Consider the following 13,330-nt stretch of genomic DNA (forward strand, 5'->3'; position numbering starts at 1 on the left):
GGTGCACAAGGCACACAACTACTACTGTAAAAGAAAATACAATCAAAGAATGAGTGAACATTGATAACACAAACAGAAGTTTTGTAACAGGAACAAGATTCCCTTGATATAATCACAAGCAATCAGAGCAGATAACAAGAGTTATACACAAATGCAAAGTTGCACAATTGTGATAATAATGGTCTGTCTCTGATGAGGCAATTTGCGAAAACAGGATTTTTTAAAACCGGTAGCCTGTGAAAGGATTAAAAACACTGATGAGAGACTACTTCGTGTCTTAACACTACTGATTTATACTGCTACCACATTGCATTGTTTTGTTTATTAGGTTTGAATACTGATGATACTTTTTTGTGTCTCCACAGTGTAGATTATTATTACAATTGCATAACTTTGCATAACTCTCTTGTTATCTGCTATGCTTGCTTGTGTTATTATATCATTGTATTTTTGTTCCTGTGGAATTCCCTGCCTCTGGAGGCCAGGCAGACGCCAACCTTGTACTCCTTTCGGCGCCTCCTGAAAACATCTTTATTCCAAGAAGCCTTTCTTTAACATGCAGCCTTGGATTTCTGTTATTGCTTCTTTTAAATTTTGTTTTAACTGTTTTTATTCTGTTTTTATTTTCATTTTACCTTGTACACCGCTCTGAATTTTTTCAATGGGGAGCAGTATATAAATATTCTAAATAAAATAAATAAATAAATAATAAATAAAACTTAGAATCTAAGGCCACAGCTAGACCTAAGGTTTATCCTGGGATCATCCAGGGTTCGCCCCTGCCTGAGCACTGGATCCCCTGTGTGTCACCTAGGTGAACAGGTTTGACCCCTGGATGATCCAGGGATAAACCTTAGGTCTAGCTATGGCCATAGAATCATAGAATAGCAGAGTTGGAAGGGGCCTACAAGGCCATCAAGTCCAACCCCCTGCTCAAGGCAGGAATCCACCCTAAAGCATCCCTGACAGATGGTTGTCCAGCTGCCTCTTGAAGGCCTCTAGTGTGGGAGAGCCCACAACCTCCCTAGGGAACTGGTTCCATTGTCATACTGCTCTAACTGTCAGGAAGTTTTTCCTTATGTCCAGCTGGAATCTGGCTTCCTTTAACTTCCTTATAACTGGCATTTAATTATAAATGGCATCCTTATAACTGTTTGTTATAACAGTTCACCCCTTCTTTGACTGTATTTTCTTATACTATAGTAGTTGCGTGCCTTGTGCACCTTTTGGTTATATCTTGTTTATATCAACTACTGCCTTCTCTATTTATGCAGGGAGTTTTAGGGAAAACATCTGGAGAACACAAGCTGGCGGAAAGCTGCATTAATCTAACTGATAGGATTGCAGTGAGATAGAATGAGATAAAAATCACATGACCAGGACTGGCCTGAGACATTTTGGTTGGTAAGAAAGAAAATACATACACACAAACACACACGGAGTTTATGCAGAACACTGTAGGGATTTCTCCTGCACAAGCCTTACTGAAATGAATGAGAGATGTGCAAGAACATAGTTTGGGGTTTGTGCAGGAGAACTTCTCAGTGGTTCAGCCTTCCTCCTACTCCGACTGGTGGAACACAATGGTTTTTAATCGGACTTGCAAGTAGCCTGAGGGCTGAACTACACAATGCGTTGACGGCATAGTGTGCAACTTGCGCTGCTTTTACTTACAGGTAAGAGCATGGAGCCATGGTCTGGATCAGGACCCCCATTTGTGGGTAGAGGAAGTTTAGACCTTCCGCTCCCAGCAGCCCCGTTTTCCTAAATTCACACTTACACAGAAGCTAAAATAATAAGAAGGAAAAAATGGGGCGGGCGGGCGGGGGGGAAGCCTCCATCCATGACTTCCCATATCATACAAACATAACTCCTTTGTCTCATTATCACTTCTGGTCAAACACGTTTTGCAGGTGTTTCAAAAATACCAAAGAAACAAAACAGTAAATAAAACAAAATCCAGCACACCCTGTTTACCGGAGGTGAAAGTGAGAGGAGTACCTGCTGAAAGGAAACCGCCCCCCCCCTCTTTTGGATGGCCTCCATATTCTGCGGCTCTTCTGGTGCCCTCTGCTTGCCTCAGGCCAGGGCTGGTAGCCTCTGCGCTCTGCACGTGAAAAGGCCTATGCAAATGAGTAAAAGACAACGGCGAAAGCCAGGGTTGTTTGTCCCCGCCATGAGCAGTGGCTGTGAGGGACACCAGGAAGGACTTGGTGGTGCCAGGCTGGGCCTATTCCCCCTCCAGTCATGGCCCTGGCAGCCTCATGTCTCCAGCACCCACACAAGGCAGCACATAAAGGAGCCATTCAGAGTGGCCTTGAATGGAGTCGGCTGCTATCCTGGGAGAGGCTGTTCTGAAGGACCGACTGGCGAAGAGGGGGAGGAGAATGGTTCAGCCGTTTCGTAGAATCATAGAATAGCAGAGTTGGAAGGGGCCTAAAAGGCCATCGAGCCCAACCCCCTGCTCAAGGCAGGAATCCACCCTAAAGCATCCCCGACAGATGCTTGTCCAGCTGCTTCTTGAAGGCCTCTAGTGTGGGAGAGCCCACAACCTCCCTAGGTCACTGGTTCCATTGTCGTACTGCTCTAACAGTCAGGAAGTTTTTCCTGATGTCCAGCTGGAATCTGGCTTCCTTTAACTTGAGCCCGTTATTCCGTGTCCTGCACTCTGGGAGGATCGAGAAGAGATCCTGGCCCTCCTCTGTGTGACAACCTTTTAAGTCTTTGAAGAGTGCTCTCATGTCTCCCCTCCATCTTCTCTTTCATCTTTTCATGGTGGGGATGGGAGAGCCAGGCTGAAGCAGCCAGAGGGAAAGCTCACCTATGCTGCCCATGCCAGGTGCGTTCTTGATGAAACCACAGGCTGGGTTGTGTGCCCTGCCCGGGAATGCAGCCCCTGCTGGGGGGGGGGGGCAGGAGTTTGTGTAGTGGCTGAGCTGTAGAACTGGGCCAGAAAAGTGCCTAAGAAACATAAGCAAGTGGAACGAAGCTCAATAGCTGCAAAGCTGCAGAGGTTCTGGATGCGCACTCCGGAAGAACCACCTCTAGCAGCAGTGCGCAAACCGTGGCCTGGAAGCTAATAGTGGTGAGAAAACAGTGACCTTGGAGGGGATCGCAGGGCAGGGGGCTGGGGGCTGGGACAGGCCTTAACCTCCCCATTCCCCAGTGGTCCTGACACTGCTGAGATTGCAGTTTGCCTGCCGCTAAGGAACAGGTATCCCGATTTGAGGGTGCAGATAGTTGGGAGGGAATATGGAGACAAAGAGTGTTGAGAAATATGTCTGTGAGAATAAAAGAAAATTACTATAAAATTGTATGGAGGTGGTATCTGACCCCGGTGAGATTAAACAGAATAAACAAGCTGAATTCAGCAAATTGTTGGAGAGGATGTGGGGGGAAAGGAACGTATTTGCATATGTGGTGGGAATGCGAATTTGTACAAAAATTGTGGAAAATGGTGTTTACTGAGATGAAAAAAAATTGTTGGAATAGAGATTGAAGAGACACCTACAGTGGCATTACTATCATTATATGGAAATTTAAAGTGTAACAAAGAGACTAAAGAATTGATAACAAATTTGTTGACAGCAGCAAGGTTAATTATATCTAGGAACTGGAAGGTTCAAGGAGATTATCATATTGAAGAGTGGTATAAGGAAATTTGGGATATAGCTATTAATGATAAATTGACATGTAATATAAAGCTAAGAAAAAGTATAACAAATGTAAATGAATTTGAGGGAATTTGGAAACAGTTCCTAGAATATGTATTCTCTAAGGGGAGTGGAAAACCACCACCAGAAGAAACAATGAGATTTTGGAAGCAGGAATAGATCCCGAAGGGTGGAGGGGAGCACTTATGTTATGTTATGTGATTAGGTAAAATGATAATTATAAATGTGGAATTGTAAGCAATTTATTATTGATTTATGTGTTTTAATTAGTATTATGTTGTTGTATTTTAAGATGTGAAACCAATAAAAATAATTTTAAAAAAACCAAAAAAAAAAAAAGGAACAGGTATCCCAGCTGGGATGACTGGGCAGTTAATGCCTCTCCCACCTCCCAGCAATCTCTCAGAGTTTAACCTCCCCAACTCCCTTTCCCATCCCAGCTATCCCATCCCACTAGGGAGTAGGGGAAAGGGTTCATGCTGAGATGTGCAAGGAGGGAGAGAAGAAAATTTTGTGGTTTGCAGATATATGTGTGCCCCACCCCCACCCCAGCCCACCTATCTGGCATTGTATGTGACCGGCCTAGGGGCAAAGAGAGAGAGAGAGATAAAGAAAGAAAAATAAGAAAGAAGCCTGTCCATCCCTGATCTATACAATCGTTTACCACAACACTTGGCATTTTTAACCATTAGCAAAATGCTAGTCGATCTCAGGTTGATTTGTGGTAGATGGGCAAAGATTTCTGACTCCCAAGTGTTCAAAATTAGCAGCAACAAAATGACTCCTGTCCTGCCCTAGCTTATACTGTGGAAGCACCTTGGAGAACGCCTTTAGGGTTTTGACTGGTTCTGACTGAAACTCGGAGCAGACCCACTGCCTCCCCCGCCCCGAACATCAAAGCCACCAGCCTCTGCTGCCAGAACCAAATCTGAGACAGAAGGAATGCTTTTGAACTGTTTCTTTACATTCCATAAAACCTATGAAGCTCTGGGCTAAGGAGCATCTCTTCAAACCAAGGATATCAGCAGTCCCTAAAGCTGTGCGATGGTCAGCCCAAGGCCACCCTGACAAGCCGACTCTCCTGCCACATTGGCTGGTGTGCGTGTGGCTTCTCTCTGCACCTGAACTGGGCAGCTCCGCTCTGTTTGGCCTCGAGTTCGTATTCAGTGCTGCCAAACAGGCCTTTGCAATGACTCCTCCAAGTTCAGCTGCCCTTGAAAGCACACTCAGGGAAGACAAGGCCAGAGCTCATCTCAATCTCCAGTCTGCCCAAAGTCAACAACACCCATATGGGAGGCTTCAAAACTTCTCTGGATCCACCCAACTTAACATGGGTTGAAGCCGAAGGAACCTTTTAAGTGTATTTGAGAGAGTTTAGACACACACTGGCTACATTTGTTTTCAGAGTAGAGAATGATGTGTTGAACTTGAAACCATTCCCATCACACTTTGGAGTATCTCACTGTCTTCACCCTTTGTCCCTGGAGGTTGGGTTGGAAGGCCAGAAGAAAAGACAAAGAATCATAGAATAGCAGAGTTGGAAGGGGCCTACAAGGCCATTGAGTCCAACCCCCTCTGTGTGACAACCTTTCAAGTATTTGAAGAGTGCTCTCATGTCTCCCCTCCATCTTCTCTTCTCCAGGCTAAACCTGCCCAGTTCTTTCAGTCTCTCTTCATAGGGCTTTGTTTCCAGACCCCTGATCATCCTGGTTGCCCTCCTCTGAACACGCTCCAGCTTGTCTGCGTCCTTCTTGAATTGATCACCCCTCTCTGGTTCCGGGATCCCCTGTGGATGCACAGAGATGATCCCAGGACAATCCTGGGCTATAGGTCTGGTCTAGCCATGGCCTAGGTATACTAAGTCTGGATGGAACCCCTGCAATTTTTCAGCAGGTGTGGGCAGGAAAATGTGCAACTGAAGCAGGGTGGGAAAGGTTAGAGAGAGGGGTTCGGGATGCCCCCTTCTTTCTCTATATCTTAGTCTGCATTTCCAGTTGCAGTGTCTTTTCACATCCTGAAAAGCATGTGTTTCCCCTCTCCCAAGGCTTTTTAGAGCTGGAAGAGATCCCATTCGACCAGCAGTTCTAACCTCCAAGCAATCTTTCTAGAAGGCTGCAGTTGACTGGTGGTCAAATCTTTTTTCTATCCCCCCCCCCCCAACTTTCACAGTGCTGAAATAGGAGCACTCTGAGCAAGAGCTATTTTATTACCATTATTTTAGGAAAGTTGACTGGGAGGTGAAACTGACACATCTTGTCAATTTCAACTACTGCCTTCCTGTCTCCCTTTGAAGAAACCACATTTGGAAACAATGACTCAAAGGAGACCCTTCAAATGTCAAGAGATGGGAGGTAGGGTTGAGGATGCAAGGAAATCCTGCAGTTTTCTAGCCTGCTTGTGAAACTGCCATAAAAATCAAGAGATGAGTTTGACATTGAGTAGAAAAAACCAAGCAGACAAGTTTCCTAGTGGAGCTGTGAAAGTTGAATAACCCTGCTTATTCAGAAGACTGCAATACACTTGTCCCCTGCTGCAGTCACTATTTTAAACACACACACACACACACACCGGAGTGCAAAAATGGTGATGAGAACCATTGGCTTCAAAATGTTATGAGAAGGGGTTTTGCGTCAACCGTAACAGGTCAGAAAAGGGGAGGGGACAACATGGCAAATTTGTCAATGTCGTTCCAGTGTGTGCAGGTGAGATGCACATACCAAAACAAGCATCAGATCCCTTGAAGTGTGGACAGCCAATGGGAATTGACAGAAGAGCAACAACTGGCAATACTAGGAGACCTTTGTCTGCAAGCGCCCTTAGACTGTGGCATTATTTCCCATGCGAACACGGGAGGTCTTTTTATTTGCCCCCTCCACTTTCCTTGAGAAGACATTTTCCTCTCTAGGCACTTCCAGGATAAGAATGCTTCCCCAGTGACAAGGCACAAATAAACACTTGATTCTAATTTAGAGCCAGCTTTGTACAAATAACTTTATAGGAGTTCCTGGACTTGTAGCTTAGTTTTAACGTTTTCAGACCTGAACGTATATCACCCTGCGCTAAGAAACTATTAATTCAGTCTGCAGAGGTACAATTCATGGTTACACCTTCCCTTTGGTCTCTGCTGACACTTGCTTTTCTACCAATAGCTTCTTAAAGACAGCTTCCTGCCTTAGGGTGTAACAAGCCACAGGCAAATGTGTATTAACAAAAGCTTGACGGGCCCTTCTTCTAAGGAGAAACAATTTTGGGGGAGGGCAATTTGGGGGCTGAAAGGGAGGGATCCTTAAAACACAGCTTTTTGAGAGCACCTCCTCAGCTACTTCCAAAGCCTCCTCTGCAGCAGTTCCTAGAGACTACATTATTGGCTACATAAGGACTATTACTTGGATAACTGAACTTACTTTTCGTATATATGATTCTGTTAATTGCATCTATTCTGAAACCAATCTCTGTATTTTCCAGCAGCTGGAAGATGGTTTCAAACAGAGGTGTGGCTGGATCGAAAAACACAGCTAGAAGGAATGAGCTATATCCATAAGGCCTGGAAGCCTACTTTTGCCTTAAAATGCTGGCTACACATCTCAAGAACCCACTCCGTGTCCGGTAGTTTTGCCCCGTGCAAACATGGCTCAGAGAAACGTCCTGAAGTCCAGGTGCCGTCTATTTGGCATTCCCAACCTGCTGGGTCATAGCTATTAAACCAGATGATTGTCAGTACCATTTATTACAAAAAAGAAATACAATTCACATTATGGGGTGGGGTAGAAGAGGTGAGGGAGTGGAGGGTTTGTGGGACTTGGCAGCATCTGGGAGCACCAATGAAGTGGTAGAAGCCCACAGGTCCTCCATGACTTTGTAGAGATTCTCCTCCTGTCCCCTCCAGCTTCAGGATTTGTGGTTCATTCCTTCATGCGCCTGTTTCTGCAAGACACACAACTGCCTTTCAAGCAGCAGAGATGCACTGCTAGAATCCTCCAGCGGATCAGTCCTCCTCCTAGCGACGCAGCACAAGTACATAATACTTCAGTGGTGGAATCATTCCAGTACCATTGAGGAGGAAGGGTAGGTCTTCCTGAATAAGAGCAATGGTAAAAAGATGGGATTTCCTTCTGGAGCGTCCTCTGCAACCATAGTCTAAAAGGAAGCTCAAAACCATAGTGGTGATGTGGACATAATGTCCTCTGACGAAGGGGAAGCTCACAAGGAAATGAAGAGTGGCTTGGTGTGTTCAAGCCCAAAGGGAAACCAGACCAGGAGGAATCTTTGGTGCTGGCACAGAGGCGCCCTCCTGGGGCATTACCCTCTTGCCTTCCTGGTGCTTTAAGCAGTTGGCGCAACCGTGGAAGTCGGCACTGCAACAAGCAAAATCCCCCAGTAGCCCCTAGCAGGCAGTAAAGGCAGCGGCTGTGCCATCTGGTGCCCGTGCAGTCAGCATGGTGGCGAACGCCAAGCCACCGGCACAAATGGTCAAGGCCCCTTCGGCCAGAAAAACAGAGAAGGCCTCCCCGATTGTCAGCGAGCATCCCTGAGCAGCCTGTTCCTGGCATCTCCTAGCAGTCTGTGTGGCAGTCGAGGCTGGGAGTGACCTTGAGGGACGGAGATGCGGGGTAAAGCTGGTGTTTGCACTGGAACATGCTGGAGACGTTGAAGGCCTGAAGGTGGAAAGAAGAGGAAGGCACTCTGTGAGAGCTGGTCGGGCCTCAGAGGTCAACGGAGAGGGGAACCTGCCTTCCCTCCCACTCTGCCAGTTCAGGCCCCGAGTCTACAATGCATCATCTAGCCTTCCCCAACCCGGTGCCCCCTCCAGACGCTTTAACCATTGGCCATACTGGCTGGGGCTGATGGGAGCTGAGGTCTCCTGGAGAAGGCTCTCAATGGCTACTAGTTCTGTCAGCTATGTTCTACCTCCAGTATCAGAGGCAGTAAGCCTGTGTGCCCCAGTTGCTGGGGGACGTGGGTGGGAGGGTGCCTCTTTACAGAAAACGTGATTGTTATAGAAGAAGAGTACCTACAAACATGTGCAGAGTGCCATTGCCTCTCCACTTAATAACTGCAGCCTCTCCCCACACACACGGATTTGAGGAGCGTGGTTTCTTTCCAGCGCTCTAGCCTGCAACTTTTTTTAAAGAAATGAGCCACTAGCTTCACCTTTCTTAGCAGCATCCTATGAACATGGTCTAAAAGGATGGTTTTTTTAAAAACAACAACAACAACAACAACCCAACAACTTAATGGCAGTATTCCCAACACATGGCTGAACCTTGTACATATCCTATATAATTCACCGTACCCCACTCCATTTCAACACCTTTTGAGAACGCATTCCTCCTTCATAGTGCAGGATAAGGTTACTGATAGCTGGGATGCCTTGATTCTATTCCCAGCTCCCGTAGTAAGAACCCTGGGCAGCAGCAAGACATCTCAGCCCCTGAATTCTACGTTTCCCACCCACCCCACCCCTTTGCTGTACTGGCGAACGATGGGTGGGGCTGGAATCCCACAGCCAGGGTAGGAAACTGAAGGATTTCCTCCTGGCCGCCTGCACACAATGCTGCCTGGGGCGTGCGCTTCCTGAGTTATTTCCTGGCACCTTGCTCACCTCCACAGAGCAGATCCTTCGAAATCACTTAGTATCTGCTCTGCTCTCCTTAACCCCCATCCCGTCAACCCAGCAGCAATGGCAATACAGCTCCTGACAATGCTGTGGAGCAGGGAAAAAGGGTCGAAAGGCTGGAGCACCTTTCTTGCAAGTGTTGGGGGGTATTTTAACTTAAGAAGTTAATGAAGGAGGGATGAAGGGGAGGGAATAGCAAAAGAGGCCTCTTCTCACTTGCCCCACTGTGAGGGCTGATAGGTTGGGCGAGTACACGAGAGAGGACCTTTTCCGTGGTAGCCCCACAACTCTGGAATAAGTTGCCATCGGAGGGCTGCCTGGACCCGTCATTGCAGGTTTTGAGGAAGGCCCTGAAAACTTGCTTATTTACTCTGGCCTTCTCCTGATTGTGTTTTATCAGGCTGGGTTATAGCTACAATTGTGTTGTAGGTTCTCTCTTATGCTGGTGTTTGTTTCTTGAAACTTTCGCTGTTTATTATTATAGGCATTGTATTATACACATTTTATCATTGTACACAGCCCTGGGAGGGTTCCTGCCCTGAAAATTTGCCTAGAAATATTTCCGGGTGAAGGAGAAAGTGTTGGTTATCACCTTTAAAGCCCTACATGGTTTGGGAACAGGCTCCCTGCGGGATCGCCTTCTCCCGTATAATCCGCCCCGCACACTCAGGTCCTCTGGGAAGAATCTACTTCAACTAGTACAAACTAGATTAATAACTGTTACCCAGAGGACCTTCTCTTCTGCTGCTCCCAAACTAGATTAATAACTGTTACCCAGAGGACCTTCTCTTCTGCTGCTCCCAAACTAGATTAATAACTGTTACCCAGAGGACCTTCTCTTCTGCTGCTCCCAGACTGTGGAATGGCCTGCCGGAGGAAATTCGTCAATTTGACGGTCTTTTAGAATTTAGAAAAGCAATAAAGACTGCTCTATTCCAGCAGGCCTATCCAGTGAAATTTTAGAATGTTTTAAAGATGTTTGAATGTTTTAAAGATGTTTGAATGTTTTAAAGATGTTTAAATTATTATTATTATTATTATTATTATTATTATTATTATTATTTATTTATTTATTTATTTATTTATATAGCACCATCTATGTACATGGTGCTGCACAGAGTAAGACAGTAAATAGCAAGGGCCTGCCGCATAGGCTTACATTCTTATAAATCATGTATGGTATGTTTTTAATCAGTTTTTAATGTGTATTTTCTATCATGTTTTTATACTGTTTGTTTTATACTTTGAATGGTTTTAGTTTTTGTGAACCACCCAGGGAGCTTCGGCTGTTGGGCGGTATAAAAATGCAATAAATAACAACAACAACCACAACAAAAATAAACATGATAGAAGTTCACAAAACTATGAACGGTGTGGATCAGAAGATTTCTGCTCTCTCTGCCTCCGGTAACACTGTAACAGAACTCAGCTCAGGGCCTAACCTCAGCTACCACCCTGGCGCCTTCCAGAGAAGGTGGACTACAACTCCCATCACCTCTGCCAGCATGGGAGTTTTAGACCACCGGATCTGGGGGTTGCCAGGTTGGGGCAGGCTGATCTAGCCAAAGAAACCAATTGGCAGCAGATTCAGGACCGGCAGAAGAAAAAACATCTTGAGCCAAGGTACACTGAGCTTAGAGAATTCCCTGTGCCATGATGTGGTGATGACCACTAGCTTAGACAAGCTTTAAAGGGAGAATAGACAAATCCATGGAGAACAAGCCAATGGGTCCTTCTCCGTGAGCCCCTGCCAAAGGAAGTGAGGCAGGTGGCTACTAGGAGGAGGGCCTTCTCCGCTGTGGCACCCCGGCTGTGGAATGAGCTCCCCAGAGAGGTCCGCCTGGCGCCTACACTGTATTCCTTCCGTCGCCAGCTGAAGACCTTTTTATTTTCTCAGTATTTTTACACCTAATTTAACTGAAATTTAAACTCTGCTGTTCTAATTCCATAATTTAATCGTATATCAATTTTTGCGGTGTGGTTTTAGCCTGGTTGTGCTTTTTATATTGTATTTTGTATGTGTGTTTTTAGATCGTGGGTTGTTTTTATGCTCTTTATGGTTTTAATTTTTGTGAAACGCCCAGAAAACTTTGGCTATTGGGCGGTATAGAAATGTAATAAATAAATAAATAAATAAATAAAATGGCTGTTGGTTGCAGTAGCCAAATGCATCCTCCACGTTTGGAGGCAGCGCTGCCCTGAACTCTGTACAGCACCATGTACATTGATGGTGCTATATAAATAAATAAATAAATAAATAAATAAATAAATAAATAAATAATAATAATATGACTTGCCAATGGGCAAACAGTGGGATAGGGACTGTTGTCTTGATGGCCTGCTTGTGAGGTTCTTGGAGGCATGTGACTGGTCACCCCTGGAAACTGGATGCTGACCATTGGCCATGGTGGCTGGGGCTGATGGGAGCTATAGTCGAAAACCTCTGGCGGGCCCCAGGTAGCGTTAAGCAAGGCTATTTGGCTATTCTTACTGCATAACCCAGCCAGGGTCTGTCTAGTTCTCTCTCCCACATTCTTCAACCAAAAGCCAACTGTCCCCCTCCTTCCACCAAAAAAGACGAACAGTTGAGAGAGCTTGGGTTGGACAGGCAAGGGCAGGCTGGGACTCACCACCCAGTACGCCACGAATGCTCCTTGTAGTAGCCCCACCACCACGTCAGAAGGATGGTGCCGATAGTCAGAGATGCGGGTCAGCCCCGTGTATATCGCCAGCATCAACAGCACAAACTGGACCAGGGGGCGTAGCGTTCGAGCACCCTGCCAGGTGAACCGTGCCTGCAGGTAAAACTGGGGTGGGGGTGGGGGTGGGAGGGGGTAGAAAAAGGGTGTAAGCGAACAGACTGTTTGCAAAAGGCTTTGCCCAACCCCCACGCTACCCAGCAAATCTTGGGTCAATTAGGCTATGATTTGCATCTGTTAGGTGCAACCTGGGTCAAGGTGCCTACTTCACCCACTTGGATGGCTGGAGCTACTGCACAGGTCAGAGGTTTTAGGGCAGCCTCCCCCAACCTGGTGTCCTCCAGATGTTTTGGAGTACAACTCCCACCATTCCTAACCATTGGCCATATTGGTTGTGGCTGATGGGAGTTGGGAATACTAGATAAGTCCTTGGTGGTGCCACATGGACCTATGGCCCAATTGGAATCCACCAGGAGAAGAGCCTTGAGTGTGGTGGCCCCTTCTCTGTGGAACTCTTTGCCCCTGGAGGTCAGGCAGGCACCAACACTAGGCTGCTTCCGGCAGCGCCTGAAAACAACTCTGTTTCAAGAAGCCTTCCTCAACTGACTAGCCACTGTTTTTCTGGTTCCTTTGCTTTTAAATTAAACATTTTTTAAATTTCCTTTTTAAAATCTCCTTCCTTTTTATTGTTTGTACCTATGTTCACCACTTCGGAATCTGTTTTAAATATTGAGCGGTATATAAATATTGTAAATAAATAAATAAATAAATAAATAAAATCTAGAAGGTCCCAGGTCAGGCAAAGAGCATTTTAGGGAAAGCAGATGGGACCTGAGCCTCCCATCCAACCTCACTCTCCCCTCCCAGACACCAGAGCCTCTCAGAGGGGAAGAGGCTTGCCAGGATGCCAGGTTTATCCCTCTTCTAAATTTAGGATGTGCGACGAAACAACGTGCGTCAGATTCTCAGGAGCTACAATAATAATAGCGAAGGGAGGAAAAGTAGGAGCACGCGAGACGGGTCAAGGCCCCAAGTAAGTGCACCAAAACAATTTGTCATGCACGGTGCTGCTCAAAGCGCTTTCCCATAAGCCACGGAGGCTGTGCCGTGCCCACCCCCAAAAAGCTCACAGAGCCGACTGCTCCACAGTGATTAAGCAATTAAGCCGTGCCCAAGCCCTCGGGACGAAGATAATAAACAAGGGCTTCTAGATTGCGTAAGAGGACATGGGAGGGGGGTAGCAAAATCCCCAGATCCCCTTTCCCTTCAATCTAAATCAGTCTTCCCTCTAGCTGTGCTGGACTGCAACTCCCATCATCCCCACCAGCTAACAGCTGGGA

The 13,330-nt window shown here is 46.3% G+C and overlaps 1 protein-coding gene across 1 annotated transcript in view; it reads right to left on the reverse strand.

Annotated features, from left to right (window-relative positions):
* Window positions 1–7,382: 7,382 nt before the first annotated feature.
* Window positions 7,383–13,330, reverse strand: part of LOC134393998 (phospholipid phosphatase 3-like) — a 28,015-nt gene continuing 22,067 nt past the window's right edge. The window contains exons 5-6 of the mRNA XM_063119082.1: window positions 11,922–12,098; window positions 7,383–8,329 (exon numbers count right to left, since the gene is read on the reverse strand). Coding sequence (XP_062975152.1) covers window positions 8,228–8,329; window positions 11,922–12,098 — 279 coding nt within the window. The 3' untranslated portion in view covers window positions 7,383–8,227. The remainder of the gene's footprint in view (window positions 8,330–11,921; window positions 12,099–13,330) is intronic.

The sequence above is a fragment of the Elgaria multicarinata genome, chromosome 3, assembly GCF_023053635.1.
Source record: "Elgaria multicarinata webbii isolate HBS135686 ecotype San Diego chromosome 3, rElgMul1.1.pri, whole genome shotgun sequence".
Classification (NCBI taxonomy): domain Eukaryota; kingdom Metazoa; phylum Chordata; class Lepidosauria; order Squamata; family Anguidae; genus Elgaria; species Elgaria multicarinata.